At 42.6% G+C, this 21,797-nt stretch overlaps 1 protein-coding gene across 1 annotated transcript in view; it reads left to right on the top strand.

Moving 5' to 3' along the window:
- Nucleotides 1-2,191: 2,191 nt before the first annotated feature.
- The window catches only part of PPM1D (protein phosphatase, Mg2+/Mn2+ dependent 1D), a 37,369-nt gene continuing 17,763 nt past the window's right edge, over nt 2,192-21,797 (top strand). Inside the window, exons 1-3 of the mRNA XM_007057623.4 lie at nt 2,192-2,900; nt 12,571-12,799; nt 15,436-15,560. Of these exons, the coding sequence (XP_007057685.1) occupies nt 2,438-2,900; nt 12,571-12,799; nt 15,436-15,560 (817 nt within the window). The 5' untranslated portion in view covers nt 2,192-2,437. The remainder of the gene's footprint in view (nt 2,901-12,570; nt 12,800-15,435; nt 15,561-21,797) is intronic.

Below are 21,797 nucleotides of genomic sequence, written 5' to 3'. Positions count from 1 at the left end.
CATATACAGAGACCGCAGGAATGGGAGTTAGTCTGCTTGGTTCTAATTCATGGTTTAAATCTAGCAACAGGAATTGGGATTTGCTGTGATCTACAACCTGTACAATTCATCCATTTGACTTCAGGGAGGATTATACTGTGCAGAATCAGAGCAAGATTTGTCCCAATAAATATTGGAAGAACCTTTCAATAGTAGTTGGGGAAAACAACCTAACTAGTTTTAAGAGGGAGCCTGATACATTTATGAATGATTTTATATGATGGGTTGTCTGATAGCAGGGGACTGGACTCAATGACCTGGGAGGTCCTTTCCAGTCCTATGATCTTATTCCTGGCTCTGTGTGCCCATGATGTGCTCCCTCAAGGCAAGGGACCTTGTCTTAAGTGTTTTAGAAAGCATAATTTGACTTAATGAAAATCTGTGTTTAATAACAATTGCTGTGCCTACACATCTGTGAAATGGTAATACTTCCTTATCATATTTCTTAGCAGTGTTGTGAGACTTTAATAGTTCCTTGGATGAAACAGACACCAGGGTATTATTATTCTGTAACTTACTTTCACTCACTTCAAGTGGGCAGTACTGTTTTCTGGCTACACCCTGATAATAATTGGCTCTGTTCACCCACTGATGGACACTGATATCAATAGTGATTGGTTTATAGATGTTTACAGTGCCAATTATCCTCTTAGCAATTGTTTGGTTTGCATTTGTCTCTTAGCAAAAAAGGAGATAAAGTGATCTTGTTTTTCTGGATTGTAGAAAGCTTCTTGGGGGATGCTGTGTCTGTCTTATTTAATTTCATAAATAATATTTTAACCACTGTGGTAAAAGAGGTGTCTTAATGTGGCCGATTTACCTATGAAGAAGTCTTCTCTGCTGGTTCAAGCAGAGAGGTGAGAGAGGCAGGACTTCTGGGTTCTGTACCTGCTTCTTGTAGCGACTTGCTGCATGATCTTCTGCAAAGAATGTAGTGTCTCTGTGTATGTGTACCCAGCCGTAATATACTGTAGGGATATTTATCTCCCAAGATCATTCTGATTTATTAATGCTTGTAACATGTTTTAAGATCTTCAGGTACTATAGAAGTTAAAAGTAACATTGATATATTGGGGATATCATTGATATTGAGGAAAAAGAAAAGGAGTACTAGTGGCACCTTAGAGACTAACCAATTTATTTGAGCATAAGCTTTTGTGAGCTACAGCTCACTTCATCGGATGCATCCGATGAAGTGAACTGTAGCTCACGAAAGCTTATGCTCAAATAAATTGGTTAGTCTCTAAGGTGCCACTAGTACTCCTTTTCTTTTTGCGAATACAGACTAACACGGCTGCTACTCTGAAACCTATTGATATTGAGGGTATATCAAATGGGCATGAATCAGTATTTCCCACTTTGAGATGCCACCAGCTTTCCTCATTTGAAAGAAGAGTCCAAACTACTTCCATCTATTTTAGTGATGGTTAAATGATTAATTCAACAATGTTTTTAACCCTCTTGGAGCTTTTAGGCGGAAGGTGCTATAGGAATACAAAGTGAAGTATAAATATAATGTACCTGGAACAATTTTGTTTTAAATAAAACTCTTTCTGGCAGTGAGCATATCTTGTTCTGTTATAGAACCCAGGATCCAGCCCTAGCAGTTCTGTCTGCCACTGAGGACCCTATTCCATGGGCCCTGTAGGAGCTACTGCAAAAGATGCCTATGGCAAAGGGTACGTTTCAGGACTTGGACTTGGTAGCTGGCATCCTGTTGAATAAAGCTGTGCTCCCTCCTTGTAAAGTGCCTGTACGTTTATGGTGCTATAGCAATCTTCAGTAAAATTAAAACGGAAGTCTTAATAGAGAACTAGGGTGATCAGATGTCCCAATTTTATAGGGACAATCCCAATCTTTGAGGTTTTGTCTTGTATAGGTGCCTATTCCCCCCCCCGATTTTTCATACTTGCTAACTGGTCAGTGGTCACCCTATAGAGAAGCCTCTGAAGTGGACCTAGGACCAGCAGAAGTTTTTAACGCACAGCAGGCAATGGCCTAAGTCCCTCGCTGCCCGCGGCTGCAGGGGGCACTCTTCTGGTTACGACGCTGAGCTCTGCAGGGGGTGGTTGCAAGGCCTGCGTCGGGGACTGGCGCAGGGGGCGCTGTTTCGAACGGTGGAGCTGGAGGTACAGTTAGCCCTGGCGTGCGGCAGGGGGCGCTGCGCCTCGGAACGCTCAGGTTCTGCGGGTTCCATCAGGGATTGTTACATGAGCGCCGCGTTCTGTGCCTCGGACATGCCCAAACAGCGCCTCGAACGTAAACAATAGTCACCGGCCGCGGCTGGAGTTGCTGGCGGGGGAGCGCGCTAGAGCCGCTCGGCTGGAGACCCCGCGCCTGTGCTTTGGGGGCCTGCTACCGTCGGAGAAGCGGCTCCAGCCCCTGCTCCGTTCCCCCCATGGAGGGTCTCTACTCGCTGGGGGTGAGCGTGTTCTCCGACCAGGGAGGCAGGAAATACATGGAGGATGTGACCCAGATCGTGGTGGAGCCGGAGCCGCCGGCTGAAGGGGAGGAGGGCCCCCCTTACAAGGGCGGATCGGTGCCTGGAAGCCAGCGGGCGGCCGAGTCCCGGGCCAGGCACGACCCCCTGCCCGCCAGCTGTCGGAGGAGAGGCGCTAGCCCGAAGGCGGCGGAAGAGGAAGAGCAGTCCCCCGGCTCCAGCCAGTGCCCCCGCCGATCCGTGGCCTTCTTCGCCGTGTGTGACGGGCACGGGGGCCGGGAAGCGGCCCAGTTCGCTCGGGAGAACCTCTGGGGTTTCATCAAGAAGCAGAAGGGATTCTGCTCCGCGGAGCCGGCCGAGGTGTGCGCGGCCCTGCGCAAGGGCTTCATTGCCTGCCACCGGGCCATGTGGAAAAAGCTGCGTAAGTTACAGGCGCTGCCAGATCTGTTCAACTTCTCCCTCGCTTCTCTCTTAATCTTCACCTCCCCATCGAACTGGTAACGGGGCGGCAGCCGCCCCCGTTCCTGCTTCTCCCGCTGCCTCTCCCATTTGGGAATTGGCTGGGCAGTGATCGCCTCCCCCCCCCCCCTTTAGGAGCAGGACAGTCGCCTTTTTACTTCTCTGCTTGCTATTTTCCCCCTGTTCCTTCCAATTTGCACCCCCGCCCCGGGATAAAAAAGCAGCACCTGTCTTCTTTTCTCTCTCTCCCCCCCCTATTGTCATTCCATTTGGAAACAGCTCAGTATCATCCTCCACTGAGAACAAGACAACACCAACTTTCTCCATGCACTGTTACTGAGAATGGGAAACACACCCCGGTTTCAGCCATCTCTTTCAAACCCCGACCCCCTTTTTTTTTTCAGACTGGTGAGTTACATGCTTGCAAAGTTTCCCTCTATTGCTGCTGGAAACGGGACACCAACCCCATCATTATCGTTTCAGTCTACATGTGCAGAGGCTGCAAATATGTCTCGCAGGGCGGGGGGGAATGGTTTTCTGGTTCAATCAAGACATTTGGTAAAGATTTTTTGGGGAAGGGAAAGGACCCCATGCTGTGAGGAGACATTGTGATGGATAGAAATGCACTGTAGGTAAAGACTTGGGATAAAATAGGAGGGTGATTGTGAAGCTGTGTGTTGCTTTGCTAACAATGGAAGTTGGAACCCCTGCTAAATCTTTTCTGTAGATCTTGTTATCTTATGAAGTTGTGCATGTGGTCATCTCCAGGCTTTCCTTACCCAGAATGCCCTGAGACAAAGGGGGAACTTCTTTTAGTACCATTTGGGGTCCCTTCTAAAGGACCTGGCTGACATTTTTCCTCAATTGCCCCGTCTCCAGTTCTGCCCATTGGTTGCTGATGGAAGGATTCAAAGCATGCCTGCTGCAACCGGGATTATTATTTGTTACTTGTTTTACTATTTGAGTATCCAGGAATGTGCTCAGTATGTTCCAAAACAAAGAGCACAGTCCCTGCCCTGAAGACCATACAAGCTAATAATACAGCATGACATAAGTGAGTGTCCTAATTATGCAAGAGAAGAAGGAAAGATTTAGGTGACAATATTATCACACATGTGATGTTTCCTCACACATCTAGTAGGTGAGACTGCAGAAGTAAATTTCAGGAGGATTTTAAATGTGGTGAGGGTTGTGGCTTATTCATTAGTTTGGGGAGGCTTTATGCATATGGGACAGCATGGAGACAAAGGGGGTAGGAAGGCTGGCAGGGAGAGGGAACACACAATGAGACCACGTCAAAGATGTAGGCAGGAGCACTGTGAATATTGGGCCTTGAAGTCAAGGATAAATTAGGATTCCATGCACAACACAGCGGGGAGCCAATGAAGTGATTCAAAGGGAATGACATGGTTGAAGGAACAGTCGAGATTTTTTGCAAAAACATTTTGGACAGAGCAGGGTTTTCAGGGGTAAGGTATGTATTGGAAAGATCCTGAAAGAACAGGTTGCCATAGTTGGAGTGGGGATGATTAGGGTGTGAGAAAAGTGGCTGTTGGGGCAAAAAGGAAGGAGTGGATTTTAGAGCTATTGTAGAGGAAGAAGCAACAGAACTTGATCACAGCCTGGATGTTGGGGAGAAGAGAGGAGTGGCAGCTGACCCCCAGATTATGGGCTTGCATGACAGGAAGCATGGTGATGATTTGGACCCAAACAATGGGGAGAGAGCATGGAGGAAAAAGATAATGAGCTTGGTTTTCTAGTTGTCTCCCTGCTGAGTGTGGTAACCCAGGGTGGTTTACATAGCATATACAAACTCCCCGCCCCAGCTATTGATGTGGTGTAGGACATGCTATGAGCAACAACTGGTGAGTACCAAACAGAGCTTCTGATGTATAACTGTTCTAAACGGTTTTCAGGGACAGCTAAGGCCAGGGCCCTGTGCACTTGCTGGTAGTTCTGTAACTTCTGTGTCAGTTCTGCAGGAAGCCTTCCTTCCTGATTTCTGGAGCACAAACTTGCTAACTTTTGCTGCAGGTGCAAGAAAACTTGAGGTTTTCATTCAATAGAATATTCAAATAAAATACTCCATAGTTAAGTCAACCTAACTCCAATGTAGACACAGCTAGGTTGGTGGAAGAATTCTACCATCAGTCTAGCCTGTTGTAGCGGCGGGTTCACTACAATGATGGGGAAAACCTTTCCCAGCAATGTAGGAAGCAACTATACTATAGCGGTGTAGTGCTTGTAGTGTATGCACACCCTGAGTGACTGTCCATGGGTACAGCCAATAAGCCATACTTCTGAGCCAACGACGAAGGTCCTGCAAGTGGGATCTGTCTTTGTTTTGTGGGTATGGGCAGAGTAAAGCTGAGGTAGGGGAGCATTAAAGCAGATTATAAAACTGCTTCGGTTTGTAGCAAAAGCTTTGTTGATCAGCGAGGACCGAGGGTCAGAAAACCAGCATGGGGCGACCAGAAACAAAAGATTGTTTATATTTTTTGAATACTCTACTGTGTAATTGCACAACTGTACTACCATGGTTAGTTTTTCTAGCACCGTTTTGCACATTTAAAAACAAACAAGCAAAAACTGTTCCACAGTTTATGCAGGATTTTAGTGATATTTTGTGTGGAAGGAAGAAGAGCTTGTGTGTGTGTGTGTAGAATTAAAACAATACTTACCATCTTGTTGTTTTATTAAATCTCTTGCTACATAGTGACTACAACTAGCTTAGGTGTAGTTTAATGGCAGGCTTAGAACACTTGCATTCCCTGGAACCAGCTGTTCCATTCCTGACAGAGTTGACTTATCTGATTCCACCCTTTCCAGGGTAGGTGGGTTGAGTTCTATGTAACCTGCTGTATGAATCTTTTGGAGGAGACCTTAAACAATGAGATCCTGTTTTAGTCTGAATGGATGTGTTTAGAAAACAAAACAAAATAATCACAAGGTTCTTTCTGCAAGAGAAGGGTTTTGTTCTGTTCTTGTTCAAAATTTCTCCTTTCCCCCACTATGGTGCCCATTGGGCTAGCTGCACTCCTTTGTAATACAAATGCTAAGCTGGTGTCTGTTTTGTCAGTTGGGGCGGGGTATTTATATTTGTGACACCTGTTTAATGCTAACTAGTAGTAATGCGTACATTTCTAGCTTTTCAACCCCTGAAGGATTTTCACAGGTGGAAGGAGTAGGTGCCTGTCTTAACATGTCTCCAAACAAGTTTTCAACTTGCCCATTTAAAATTCTTCACCGTAATGGTTCAAAATAGTGTTACTCAATTGGTCCGGACCATTACTGTAGAGTACTTTATGTAGTCTTGTATATAAAAAGCCTAGTGAAGATTTGTTAACACTGTTAACCAGTTTACACACTTCTAATTTGGGGCCTGTCTGTGCCAGAAGTATTAGTGCATGTTAGCACATTTGTCTTCTGCTGTTAAGGACATCCCAAAATCTAACTCCTTTCAAAACAGATTGATACTGTGTGGGAAGAGCTATATGAGTTTAGAACTATTAGGCAGGTGATGGTGTTGTAGATGGACGCTAACATTGAGAATATAATTATATGATTAAATATAAAGGTTGGGCTATAGATCCACAGAAGTGAGAAAACTGTAGTTGAATTACATTACTTGGACGTAACAGCAGCTTTTCATTGTTCCTCTGTTGCCGAACATGTAGGAGAGGTTATGTTGTTTACAGGCAGTACGGGTATAATTCTGAGAGGTGAATGTAATTGTGTGTGATGTTGTCTCATCTCAATATTCCTCTTTTGACCACTGTCAACTTAGTGCACAGTGTTAAAGTGCGCAATAATTTGTTGTGAACTTAATGATGTACAACTTTGCCTTTAAAGTTGGGTCATTTTGATCTTGCCTTGCGATAGTCTTCTAACTGTCCCTATTTATAAAGAATCCTACTGACAGTCCCTCAATCTTAAAGGAACGTTACTAAGACCCCTGGTATGCACTGTGTGTGTTTTTAAGACCGCTTATGTAAACTTCTTAGGATGGAGTAATTGAGCTAAGTCTCCTTTTCAGTGGTCAGGTAGGGAAGAGGAGGGAAGACACAAGGAACATTTGGGAGCCATGGCAGTATTTTGAATGAGGGATAGCAGCAGTTGGAACCAGGGGCTTGGGAAGCTGTTGCAGCATTTTGGACAGGAAGAAAACCTAATACTGTCCAGAACAAATAATGCATTGTGACTTTTAACTGATGTGCTCTTAGTGCATTTGATTTAGGAAAAATGGCTTTTGTCTACCATATTGGATTATCTGGAATATTGGAGTCTGGTATAAACACAGTGCACCGGACTTGTTTTGTCAAAAGGAAACTTGGTCTTACATTTCACATGTACACTTAATGAAGGGGGGGAAAAAAAAGCTTGAAAGATGCATGTTGCTGGGTTGAGGTAATACTCGGTGGCAGGCTACTGAAGTCCTGTTGAGACCTGTGATCCCACTGAAACAAATACTGAACTTAAGCCTCAGTTCCAGATCACCAGATCAGGTGTGGTTAGGTTTGCGTGTCAGCACCTGGCTTCTATACACTGTAGAAAATGTGAAATTACTGTGAGAATCACCACTTATCTAACACAGCTGTTTTATTGCAGTGTATCCTTTAAGATAACTAGCTGCAGCTCACGAGTTAGCTGGGGAATGGGCCACATGAGAATAGTTGTGTAGTCAGTGGTGGATACAGCTTCATACTTTAAAAAAACAAAACAAACCACAAACAAACAGAAAAAGTTAGGATCATTTGTCTGACTGTCTGGTGTTGTGGTTGTAGACACACCTGTAACAACCTGTTATGTCTTTAGTTTACATTTGGTAGAATGAAAAAGAAATTTACATCTTTATATCTTAGTAATTAAAATGAGGGTCTTGTCTAGTCTTGGCTTGACCCTTGCTTTGGAATTAACACTGAAACAATTTGTACCAAGAGTTCTTATTTTGGAAGTAAAAGCGCATACCTGACTACTCCTGAACCTTTTGTTTAGTGTAAGAAAAACAAAAAAACCCACTGCATTGATGTTTTAAAACAACCGTTCTGCATTAGGGTTATGAAAAGCCTGATTTTGTTTTTAAGTGGTTAAAACAAGGAAATTGAGTTAAAACTGCTACTCTTCTTAACTCTGGGCAGTGTGTGGGTCTTAAAATAATGAAGGGAGGAGAGGATCTATTAGCCAACTTAAACTTGATGATCTAAGTATGAGTGAGGTTCAGAGTGAAATGGCAGGTAAAATCCACCTTGCATTAGCTAACTTGGGTTAACAGCGCTCTCCTACCCCAGTGAAAACAGAACCAAAGTCTTTTACAAGTATGTGTTCAGCATGACAGCACTTTTTTAAAGTAGGCAGATATGCTCATTTTATGAAGTGAGAAGAAACTTGAGGCATGTAAGTGCCTTCCCCCAGAGTCCTATAGTTTTTAGTAATTGATCTGGAATCTTGATTCATCCACTGATGTCTGATCAGGTCTGCGTTCTTTGAAACTAGTATTATGTTAACAGAATCCTTAGTTCTTTGGTTCCGACAATATACAAGTCACTGAATGCTGCATGTCAGATCCATTTTGGGCTAATGCTCATGGATAAACTCTATCACCACATTTGGTTCAGCTTTTTAAATCTTTTTTTGTGGCCAATGATAATGAACGTATTGCTTGCCCACAGAACAAAGAGGATTTTAATAATTTGTTTACACTAGTTAAAACGCATCTCTCTTGTAGTCCGATATAGCATGATCTGAATCTCTGAAGAAAGTCCTATTCTAGAGTATATGTAGTAGTCGCCACTAAAACAAATCAAGGCTTAACTTGCTTAAGCCCCTTAATGTAGATGGACATAGGTGGGGCTTAGTGAGAGCCTAAAATCATGTGCTCTTGCTATATCTGTTTTGTTTACAAACATGGGATTTTGGTTACAATGCTTTTTATTTTACATAAACACTAATTTGATTGTCTAACACACTTCTTTATTGCTCAAAAGGGTTTATTGCAGCTAATGAGTTCCTACCAGTTTATGTTGTTGTGTCATAAAATCACAGGTTAAATGGAAATGAGGATTTCAGAGTTCTGCCTCAATCTCACTATTTATGAGTGTATTAAATATATCCACAGTTGTCGTGCTTGTTAGACAAAGCCCTTTTTGATCCACCTGTCAGGTCAAATGCAATTTGTGCTCAATAAATAATTGGGGATGAAATTGATATCTGGTGAAATTTTTTAATGGGGAGGAAGTGATGTCTACTGGCTAAACACACAACTGGAAGTTAGGACTCTGGGGTTCTAGACATAATTTTGTCATTGACTTGCCCTGTGGACTCATTTGCAAAGTGGGTGGGATAGTAGTCCACCTCCCAGGGATCTTGGGACGTAATGTTTGATCCCTTGTTGAATAGTGTTATAGAAGTACAAAACACTTAGGCCTGGTCTGCACCTAGAACCTAGGTTGACCTGACTACAGCGATCAGGGCTCTGAAAAATTTTGTGCTCTGAGCCCCATAGTTTGGCCCACCTCACCCCGGTATAGATGTCTCTAGGTCAATGGAATGATTCTTCTTTTGACATAGTTACCACCTTTCAGAGAGGTGGACTACCCACATTGAGGGAAACACTCCTTCTGTCGATGGAAGAAGCATCTACACCACAGTGAGACAGCTGCAGCAGTGTAAACATATCCTTATTGTCTGAAGGCTCCAGTCCTTTTTGTTCAGTTAACAGAAGGTGAACAGTGGGAAGGCACCTAAACCTATACAAGTGATAACCTTAAAACAACAGAATTGCTGGGCAAGAATTTTAAAATTATCCATGTCTCTGACTGACGATTTTGATTCCAAAGAGAGAATCCAAAAAACCTTTCTTTTTTAAACAATGGCTAAGAAAAACGATAATTGGTGCATTGTGTTTGAATGCAGCTGCCCACGTTGTTTTCCTGCCTCTGCCTCCACACATTCCTTCTAAAGGTTTTATTGCCTTTATCTGTATTGGCCAAAGTAATATTTCTCTTCAAGATTTCATTTGTGGGGGCCTTTCTCCGCCATTGTTGTTGGTATACTGGAGTGCCAGCTCTGCTATAGTTCAGATTTAGAATAGTGTTCCGTTTCATGCTGGACTTTTTAAAGTGCTTTAAAATCTCCATGGTTACTTTGATTCCTATGAAATTCGGTGTGCCTTATGGGGGCAAAGGTAGGATTAGTGTTCCAAATTTGGGGTCATTTGAAAAGGGGTTCTTGAGGTACAGCTCCCCCTCTTTGTGGGGAGGAGGGGGGAAGCAGCTTTTCTTAAGATTCATGGATTCTACCAGGGCTGCAATCCTGGCACAAGGGTCTTAATTGCTCGAGAGTTACCCCTAGAGAGTGCATGGCACCCAGTATCCCTGGGGGGAGCAAAATTGCAAATGGTATTCAGGAGAGAGTTTAGCTCTCTAGTTAAGCGTGTGCCAAATTTTTATGCGCCAGATGGATTACTGTGCACACGGAGTAGCCAGAAGGCTTTCTAGCCTGCCAGTTTCCGTTGCAGCTGGTCAGCTAAAGGGGGTATGCAGAATCTCTTGATCCTGACCTACCCTCAGCCAATGTTCAGTTCTGCCCTTGAACTGATATGGTTTGAAGGCGTGTTGCTAAAATCTGTCTTTAAAAAAAATAATTATGGGGATATGCAATCAAATTGTTTTTGAAAATAAAATAAATTAGACATGTGAATGCTTGCTGGGAGGTGAAGGAGTGGAGGGATGGGGGGAGTAAGTGAAGAGGTGTTTGGGACACCAGCGAGGGGAGGTTGGATTATGGTGATAGGTGGTTGGGGAGAAGGGTTGGGGGGCTCAGATGAGAGGGGGTGAGGATTCTTTCCTTTTAATGATGTAATTCTCCCAGGTTAAAACATCTGGTTTCAAGGCCTAATATGCTGATCTTGGTGTATGTTTTCATTTCCATCCCAGAACATATGGAGGCTGCAACAAAGAGCATAGTTGTCTTGAGTGGTTTGTGAAATTGCTGGAACCTGAAGATAACTCATCCTCACTGTACTGACGCTTGTCTGATTAAATAAGTGTATAAGGTTCTTCATGTTTGTTTTGTTCTGTTATAAAGTGGATGCCATAGGAAAGTACATACTGTACTAGGGTATTTACTATACTATGGTATTTCTGATATGTGGAATATATACTGCAGTGGAGTGTACTGTACTATGGGAAATGCAGACTCTTCAATGGTAACCTTTGTAAGTGTAAATGGTAAAGTACAATAGATAAAATATGCCAGAGAAACAAATGCCTTTTCTGATGAGTTTACAGTCTAAGACACGAGCAGGTGCAGTGCAGAACAAGCATAAGATGAGGTTGCTGTTGACAGTCGGCTTCATGGAAAGGTGACCTATCTGATGTTGTCTGAAGGAGGGAGGGAGATTGTGGGGCTAGGTGTATCTTAAATGGGGGGCTGCCCCAAACATTAAATGGGCTGTAGGAAAAAATCGTCAAGTCAGGAGCATAGATGACGTAGACAAAGGGAGCAGTTAGGAGAGAAATTTGGGCACAACTTTTGGAGCAGGAGGGGAGCGTAGGAGGAGATGAAAATAAATGTTGGCAGGGGCAGAGTGGTGACAGTGAGATAAAGCAGGAATTGAATGTGAAGAGGTTTGAATTTAATGTGGAAGGGGAGGAGGAAAAGCCAGTGTAGATATGTAATAAGTCTGAATTGGAGGAGTACCTCTTGGGTAGAAGTTTTACATGGGGCTGTGGGATAGCAACCATAAGAAGCCTGTGCAGTTCTGTCCTCAATGTGGACATGTAAATAATTTCTCCTGGGTGATGCAGATAGACAATGTATTTTGAACCACTGTTCAGAATATATTTAAAACCCAAATATGCATAGATATAAAGGCAGTCATTCTGTTCCCTGTAAGGGTTTGCAATGTCCAGACAACTAAGTGACCTGAATTATCTGACACTCCTACAACTTCTAATAGGGAGGTGAACATTAGGCTTCACTGAATCTTGGGAGGTATTCTCAACTAACACCCACATCTCTTATTTTGTGTACTTATTTCCTCCAGCAGCAGTCAGACAACTAAACCCTGGGAGATGCCTTTCAAAATCTCACCTCAGAATTCTGACCTCAGTTTGGATTATTTTTTATTTTTTAATCTGAAGGTAAATTAATTTTATGCTCCTAGAAAGGAAGGACCTGAGGGTATTGGTTTGAACCAGTCATAATGTGGTCATAAACGCACCTCACTGTAATTTATTCAGACCTCTCTGATACACCCCGACTCTTGATCTGCTGTGCCCCTACTTTCTTGGTTTTTGTTTCTTCATGAATAGAAATTAACAACTGTGCTAAAATCTGTGGGTTTTATTTAACGTAGACAGACAGAGACTATGAAGGCCATTTTCAGTGTGACTTGTGGTAAGGCTTGAAACAGATGAAGAAGAAACACCTATTCAGCCACTTAGTTTCTAGTTTGACTGACGCTGGCATGATTTGACCTCAATATGACTTATTAATCCATTCTTGACATCATGGCAAAATATTTTTCTTCAGGTAGTTGTAATATCTTGGGGCTTTTTTAATAATCTCCTGAGGGGGAGTTAATTACAAGTTTCAGAGAATAAAAATGTAGCTTTTATTTCTCATTGCAGCAGAGTGGCCGAAGACCATGACTGGCCTCCCAAGCACATCAGGAACTACCGCCAGTGTGGTAATTATCCGTGGGTCAAAGATGTATGTGGCGCATGTCGGAGATTCAGGAGTGGTGCTGGGAGTCCAGGATGACCCCAAAGACGACTTTATTAGGGCTGTGGAGGTGACACAGGACCATAAGCCTGAACTTCCGAAAGAAAAGGAGAGAATCGAAGGGCTTGGGGGCAGGTAACTCTGTGTTTTGTTTCTCATTTCAATTTCTCGTTTTCACTGTCCTTGTCCTGCTGATCAAATGGGTTCAAGTTTACTTGTGCGTTCACACAGCTCAGTGAAGCTGTTTGAAGGTGCTTTTCTGTGTTTCGACCATTTGGGCTCTGACTACCCAGTGGGTTAGCTGTGGGGAAGTAGTTGTGTTATTTTAGTGTCTGGTACTAATGCCATTTTGCTGGAGGTTTATGGGGTGGGATGATTTTTGATTTCTGAATGGAAGCCCAATGAAATCTCCAAAGTGAGAAGTATATTTGGGGTTCTGAAAAAAGTGGGAGGGGAAAAAAGGGGTGGTTGCTGACTGACCTTGTTCTCCTTGGCTTAAGAGTATTTGAAAGAGAAATTTGTCTTTCCATGTCAATATTAACTATGAGCTGTAGAGCGCTTTCTCTAGCAAATGAAGAAAATATGTAAGGTTTTGGTAGCAACGTAGTATTAGTTTTGCAGTTGGTAAGGCCTCAGTTGGAATACAGTACCCTGTACTGGCAGAAGATGGTATCTTCCATATCTAATTAGGATCTATCTGCTCTATAAAAGTAAAATTTCTGATGCATTTTACATTGCCCTTGAGGTAACAATGCCAGCTGTAGAATAGGCCGTGCAAGACTTTTCTTTAAAGAAAACTAAGATCACAAATTAATAACAGGACATAGATGTATATTTAAACATTGTAAATCTGAACGTTAAGTCATAGTATTTGAACATTGCTACCTCCTCTGCTTGCCAAAGCTGAGTTTAGGTTTCTTTTTCATGAACTGACTGATGTTAAAACATCCCAGAAGGAGTCGAATTGCAGTCATGCATGTTCCCTATAGCTGAGAGGTAGGGGAGCAAGCAGGAAGCCTTGTCAGATGGCACCAGTGCTGTGAAACAAACCTCAGGGCTCGAATCTGGCACAGCTTCACAGGAGCCCTATGCTCTTTTGTTCAACAGTACTACACCAGATGGATGGGCACCGTTCCCTTCTTTTAGCAGCTCAGATGCAGAGATCACTGAAGGTTTTCCTGTTGACATCGTTCACTCAAGAACCCTGTCAGCTCATTAACCTTCAGATATTTGTGTCTTTAGCAGGTGGAAGCAGATCAGCTAGCTGCATTTGGGATAAGAGGTTTCTGAAATGGTAACTTGCTGTTTCACTAGGTTAGTGCCTGTAGATGTTACAGGTTTCCCAATGTGCTTTTCTGTCACTGGCTGAAGGACACGGAATATATTTTGAAGTTCCTAGTTGCAAGTGGGCAACTCCTAGAATTTCCTTTTTTACAGGAGTGGTGGGGATTGATATTGTCGTCTTGTTGGTGGTCCTCCAGCTTTTCCCAGAGTTGGTGATGAAACTGGCAGAGACTTCCAAGCTACTCCCAGAACTGTGAGACATGTGCCACTTGGCAGGAGTATAGTGGGATTGTGCTAGCAGGACATCTTCACTTCCCGTGAGAGAGAGAGAGGGGAGAAGAGGAGAATTGGATCTGCTAGTCAAATTAAGAAAGCTTCCCTGCTAAAAATCTGTTTAAATGTCAGCGTGGGATGGGATCTTCTTCCAGGCAGAAATAACATTAAGAAGATTTGGCCATTAGGGTTCCAAATGAGCATGGTGAATCTGAGGACATAGTCTTTGTGATCCTTCCTGCTATGCATATCACACCATGCCACGCAATAATGGGGTTAATTCATCACTGATGTAAGGGCTTCAAAGTCCCTGGAGTTCCACCTGGAATAAATGTCATACAAGGAGTTTGGAGGCTGCTCCATAGCTTTTCAGTGTCTAATTGCCTATGGCTATTCCATAAGTGAAGCTAGCTTTGGTGCCTGGTCCATAGCTTGTTGGAGAGTAAGCTTATTACCAAGCTGCACCAGTGCCTTTTCCCAGTACCTCTTCTGGGTATATGGCTCATTGCCTCTCACCAAAATAAGCCTCTTATTCCGCATGGCTTCTCCTTCACGTCCCCAATAACTTTGTGCGAACTAATCTCACTGCCCAACATCTGAGAGCAGGTGTTAAAATTTAAATGTAGAGCTGTTTCTTTCATTCAGGCTTGAGAGCAGATGGTGACTGTTCTGTTATTTCTGCCTCCTGTTGCTACTCTAGCAAGAAAACCTCTACATAAGACTGTTTAAGGTGGCTCTCTTCAATTTTTTTTTAAACCACTCACTGCTGCTGCTGACTATCAGAGCCACAGCAGATAGTAAAAACGAGAGAGAGAACCCTAAATAACACTGCCCTTTGGGGTTTGACATTGATGTTATGCAGCCCAGCATCTCAGGGGAACAAACTTTCAGTTTGTCTCCTCCTCTGATGTGGGGGAGACATTTAGTGGCGTTCAGATGATCAGCAGGAAGCCAAAAATCCTCACAGCTTTTCATCCTTTTTTTCTGTCCCCTTTGCCTCGTCTGCCAAAACTGGGCTAAAACCCTCAAATTATCACAATCTCACTGTGTTCTGAAGGATGCGTCTACACTGCAGGCCTTGACCGAGGTCATAGCATTCATTCCATACACAATTGGGGTAACTGTTTCTGCAAGTTAAACCATACAAAGTCAGCTGGGTTGTGACTAACTGTTTTTTTTTTTATTTTTTTGACCTTTGTTTCTAATACCTCTAGTGTGATCAATAAGTCTGGTGTGAATCGGGTTGTCTGGAAGAGACCTCGGCTGACTCACAATGGCCCTGTGCGGAGGAGTACAGTCATCGACCAGATTCCATTCCTGGCCGTGGCACGAGCGCTTGGTAAGTGGTGTCCAGGCCTAGCACCGGTGAAGTAAGATACCTAAATGTTGAAGCCACAAAACAAGCCGCGGTATCTTTTTATAGAAGGGAAGATGTCCTTGCATATAGAGCATCCGAGCAGTGTGAACAGAGGATTTCCCAAATAGAGCTGGAGAGGGTTTGGCTTAATGGGTGATTGAAAGCTCTCCCCTGTGATATACAGGACGTGCATCCCTGTTAGTCTTGTGAAGCTGGCTTCTTCACTTCAACACAAGTTTTTTTTCCCCTTAAAGGCAGTATGTGTCTGTGAGCTGGAGGGCATGCTGAGTCTTCTCTGTTGAAATAAATGGAAACCACTCCAGAATGCTTGATGAGGTGATATCCAGTATTATTGCAGCAAAATGTGAGAGACCTGATTCTTCCCTTTGTGATGAAGCCTACTATTTTCCACCTAAAGGTCCCAGGAAATAACAGAAGAATTACTGCCAAGTATAAGACTTAGCCATATATTTTTACATATATATTTTTGCCTTTGGTGTGTTGGGATTTTGTGGTTCCCAATAAAAACCAAGTCAGATGCCAGGCAGAATCAAGGGTCTTCAATTCAATTCAGTTCAACAAGACTTTGTTCAATGTGCACAAAGGGAGAGACCCTGGTACAAAAATCAGCCAGAGTCCCTCCAGCAAGGAGCCCCTCCCATTGCTATTTTATAGCACTTGGCAGTTGCATAATAAGTTACATAACACAAACCTTTAACCAGTCATATTTAACCTTTCTATATATGGATTTGTTCATCACATGCTTATACTTCTCCACTCCACATGTTGAGCTCGCCCCCCCCCCCCTTTGGCCTTTTCTAGAATGTTCCTAGGGTGGTGAGCCACGGCATGCTTCTTTATGCATAAGTACCATGACTTCACTCCTCTTGGGATAGTTGGTCAGCACTCTTATGACTGCATCGTTGTCCCTCAACCAGCCAGTGTAGGTATCATGTAGTGTAGGTATCGTGGCAAACTTGGGGTGTGGAGAAAGCAAGATGAGGGATCAGGTAAAGAACACGGCTCTTCTTTAAATTATATTAGTAGTCTCTATGTAACACCTTGCAAGTGTTCATTATGCTTCAAAACCCCTGTTGGAGACATTATCCTTGTTTTGTAGCTGGTAAAACAGAGCCAAAGAGGTTAAGTGAGTTGCTCAAGGTTAGGAGACATAGCAGAGCTGTGGAACAAACCTAGGAATTGCGACTTTCAGTCTTGCACTCCAGTTAACTAGGCAAAACATGCACTTGCTTCCCTTTTCTCCGAGTGAGTGTGTATTGCTCTGGAGACTGTAGAAGAGTTTTTAATTTAGTTAAAGGTTCATTCTCCCCTTTCCTTCTTCCTTTTTGTGGGTTTTGAACTGGTCACGTGAATTTTCCAGAAGGTCCATTGGTGTTTGGGTCTGATTCCTCTCAGCAAGTCAGACAAAAGGGTTTTGGCTAGTTTCTGTGTGCAGATGGGGATTCAGGGAATGATCCACCTGTTAGCTCCTGTTGTGGCCTTTACAATTCTCATCTGGATGGAAAGGGTTGCTGGAGAGTCTGGGTGCAAGAGAGGAGAAAATGAGAACATTTGTCCTATGGCAGCAGTTCTTGTATTCGAAGTCCAGCATGCTCGGATCTTTAAAAAGATGTCCCTAGATGACCTGAAGATGCCAAGTTTACACTGGCTTGAATGACAGTATTTTGGTTAACATCCTCTTCGTGCATGAGGTATGGCTAATCTCTTGGGAGAAGGAACGCAGCTGTGTTTCTTTTCCCAGGACCCAGATGGTGCACAGATGCTCAGTTTGGAAACAGGATTTGACTCTGTGAGGGGCATGCTGGCCTCACAAGCTGCTTACACAAGGCCTACCACAACTAAAATCATTGGTATTCATGCTACTAAGCTCCATTCGACCACTTGGCTAGCTCTCAGCATTGCTGCTCTGGTTGGCACCAACACTTCATGCACTGGAGCCTCCCAAGTAATTCAGTTTGCTCTGACACTAATAACCAGGTTAACCCTGACATACTTTTCTGCTACCAGCACTGTAGTCAATTTCGCTAGTTACTAGTACAACGAATGGTTCCGCTGTGTCCAGATTTGGGCATTACACTAATTCTTTGCAGGATGCCAGCAACCTCAAATATAGATACCAGATGTACAGGTAGCTAAATGATTGTCTAGGCCAAATTTTTTTTGCCAGGGGAACATCAGTCTGTTAAATAGGCATTCCAATCTGCCTCTAGCAGGCAATGGTACAGAAGTGCATCTGCTCACAGACTGCAAATTTCTGAACACAGACAAGGTAATTATATCTTGTGTGTGTTCCCAGCTTTTGCTCTTCTGACACTTCACAGTGAGATTAATGAGATTTCCCAACTTTCTGCAGCTCATGTCTGTTTCTTAATCTCTTTTTCTTCTGATATGGAAATGGGGACATTTTAATTTTGATGATCTATTGATTTTCATTCTCTAAACCTGGTGATCACTGTAAGGAATGCAGTGAACATTTTAAATATAGCCGATGCCATAGAAAAACAAATATTTGGACAGCAAACATGAGATTGGCACAGTATATGAGCCATCCTGGTGAAATTAATTCTCCCCAAATTCCCCTTGCTCTTTTACTTGGGCACACTATCCTTCTGCCCTGAACTACACAGTGGTGCTGTATATTTTTAAACAGCATTTGCTTTCCACGTCAGTGGTGACTGTAATTAAGTAATGTATGAAGTAATTTATTTATATCCTATAAACCCCTCTATGGGATGTGTAAGTTTTTAATTAGTTACTTCCCTGTAAAGAGCCTAGTGTGCTCTTGTTGCTATGTAAATGTGTGTAAGGTGCCCTTTGATCTTCTAAGGGCATGCTATAGAAGTGCAAATATTGTATTGTAATTTAAAAATAAATATTTGTATCTAACTCTTCTGAAAAAACCCACTTTACTGTAGATTGTGCCCAGTTTGGTTTGTAATGGCTATTTATAGACACTATATAACCCTCTGAAGCTGTTAACACCTCAGATTTCTAGGGAGGCCTCAAAATGTGGCACCACCAATATGGCCCAGATGGGAGTTGGGTCTTCTAAGCACTTGCTCTCCAGAACAAAATGTTTGTGTCAAATGATCCAGACTCACTACTTCCCCATTGTAGATTTACGAGCCACTCCTATTACAAGCCCCTCCCATTTCAGGAATAGTGTTGCAAAGACTCCACTGCACATGCTCACAGACGGCATTTTGGGGAGAAATCTCAAAGAGCAGACTAGTCTCTCCGGAATAGCCATTCTCCGGAACACATGTGGTAAAATAGATTTCCCTGCCTCTCCTTCTCTTTCAAAAGATTGCCAGATGGGTAGCACTTCAATTACATTCCTTATCAAAGTTACATTAACCCGTTAGCTTCCAGCTTCTGCAGCGACTGCTGTGATCAAACATGGCTGCTTTTCAGTGTTCTATGGGTGAGTGGGCAGGTACCTGGTAGCTAGCACAGGGGTGCGTCTCTTGCTCCCATGTACTTGGCTCAATCGGAGGAACTGAAGTAGTTAGCTTCGATGTTGAAGAAATAATTCTGGTCTGTTTTTATCTTTGTTTTTTGGTGGCATCCAAAGGCCCCAATCTCTATCTGGGCCATATTCTAATATGTTATGTACAAACCTAGCAAGGACGTGGTTTCTGCTCTGAACAGCTTACATAGTAATTTGAAACAGGAAGCAATGCCTGAGTATAACAATGGTAGGAGAAGAGATGAAGGCAATCATAAAATCACGCAGTTGTATAGGCCGGCTATGCGCACAACTGGATACTTATGAATATTTCGTTAGCTAGTATTATAAGTTATCTCCTGCTATTCCACAACCTGGCCAAGATTGTTTGGCTAATACCTTGTGGGCATCATAGCAGGAGTGGGTCTTGAGAGAGCCTTGCAAATCCTGTGGGCAGTCTCTTGATGGGGCAGTGGCTCGGGTCTGAACCCAGTTCTTATTTTCTGTAGGAGTTTCATTTGTTGTCCCCAGGAGGGACTGGTCCAGAGCCAAAATCTGCAACTGTCAGCGAAATTACATAGTGTGAGAGGCCTTGGTTCATTGTCGTTGAATAGTTCTCTTACTACTTCATAAACAGTGAAACCTGTACTAAGGGGACCCAATAGTTAAACTCTTTACTTGACATGGCCACTTTAAGTCTACCCTTGTGATTTCTTGTGTCTGTATGTATGTATGTTTATAATTTTTGTATGTGTATGCTAGGAAAGCCAGGTTTTTTTTTGGGTGGCTGCATAGGCTTGACTCTAATTTTAATAAGTACATTAGGATTCCTGCTGACACCTAAAATAGATGCAGCATATACTGGGGCACTAACTGCATAATATCTACAAGAATGCTGGCTCTTAAAGAGTTACTTACATAGGAGCGGCATGTCAGAGCAGCGCATTGAATGCCAGAATTGTCGTGTACATTCTTTTTCATGTGCATGCAGTGAAACGCTGGGTGGCAGGTCTAGCTGACCTCATATTATCTAATTAGGTCCTAGTATAAAGATTTAGTTTTCATGTTCATTGAACTGTTAAAAATAAAAATCAGTTACGGTGCAGAGTGGGCATAATTTTCACACGTATGCTCTTTAGGTCACGGGAATATGTTTGTACATAGGATTATTCTTTATGCCATGTCCTATTAAATTGCAGTTTAAGATGTAGATGCATACTGACATTAGAGATTGAAAACATTGTCCAGATTCTATTGATAAGAGACTAAGTGGTAAAAACTATTATTTGATGATAGCCCAGAGTGCTGCCTACTGTCCCTTTATAAGACTTTTTAAAAAAGAATCTTAATACCTAATTAATAGTGTGAGGATTGATCATCTGAGGTGAAACCTGAGTACATTACCCATTTGCTTGTATTTGCATGTACACACTTGCACATCAGGAGATAAAGATTCCTATTGCATTTCTGTTTAACTCTATATAATCCCCCTAAATTGTAGATTCTCAATAAAGACGTCCAAATTATTTGAAGATGTATTGTTAGCAGAAATTAGCACTTCCTTCTCTCTCAAGAACAATCTTCTCTTTTAAGCTTGCACATCTTTAAGTTGAAAGAAGAAAGTGAAGAAAAAAGAAAACTTTCTAGGGTGAAGGTAACACTAAACAACCTTAACTTTTTGTGCTATTTCCACTGTTGACTCTTACTTTCATTTAACTCCGGACATTTTAAAACAACAAGGTAACATTGTTGTGAATGTAAAATAAATCTGCAATATCTTTATAATATTTTGTCAAAAAGCATTTGTCCTAGAGATGTCCTTCATCAGTCTGTGGAATCCCCCCCCAAAAAGTTTTCTGTTGACGAAAATAGCATAGATGTCTGTATAAATTGCAGAATATACATTTCAGCTCCTATCCGGTGACAAGTCTGTGCTGTCTTGTTTGGGTTATATGATTCATGGTGGAGCACATGTGGAGCCATTTACCTTGACAGAGAATTTTTTTCCTTCTAGCTGTCTCTGGAGTTCCCTGTGCATGACTCTTTTTCTCTTCCTTGAAGTTGTACTTAAAACAATAATTGTTATTTTTAAAGACAGAATCATCTCCATTTTTGGCCACTGTGTTCCCCCTTGTGTTCTCATTTTTCTCTGTTCATGCAGCTGGCCAAAATACTATAGAGAAGTGGCTGTCCCTCTGGGATCTGAAATGCTGCCTTCGTGCTCACTGAGGGATGCAATTCCAGGCCAAAAGTCACAAGGCAGCCTTCCATATTCACTTCTTTCTGTCCTCCTCCCATTTCCACATCATAGTTTGTAACCTTTTTTCATTTATTTAGTTTTTTGGTTGACCCAATAATTCTTGGGTTCTCGATTCTTCCCCTCCCCCCGCCCCTTTTGTTTCAGATCTTTCAGTTTTAGATGCTACCTGCATCCAGCTAAGTACACCCCTATGTCTTGTTTGTCCTGCAGGTGTAATAAAAGGGTTTATGCCTTATTGGCGTCTGTGTAGCTTACCTGCATACTCTTGGCCGTAGCCTCCTGGTAGCCTTGCCCTTCGTTTTTCCTGGAGTAAGTTTAATAGGTTAGGTTATTTCCATCTTGTAAAAATACATTACGCTGCACTTTTATGATTTTTTTCCCCTTGAGACTGCAGTAAAGATGCCCCCTTGTGGCTATAGGAGAAATAGTTAAGAAATTTATTAAGCCACTAGTTTTAGTGACAAATCCTTTTTCCATTTGCAAATGAGCC

This window comes from Chelonia mydas, chromosome 17 (assembly GCF_015237465.2).
Source record: "Chelonia mydas isolate rCheMyd1 chromosome 17, rCheMyd1.pri.v2, whole genome shotgun sequence".
Taxonomy (NCBI): Eukaryota; Metazoa; Chordata; order Testudines; family Cheloniidae; genus Chelonia; species Chelonia mydas.
This window is presented reverse-complemented; position numbering and strand designations above follow the sequence as displayed.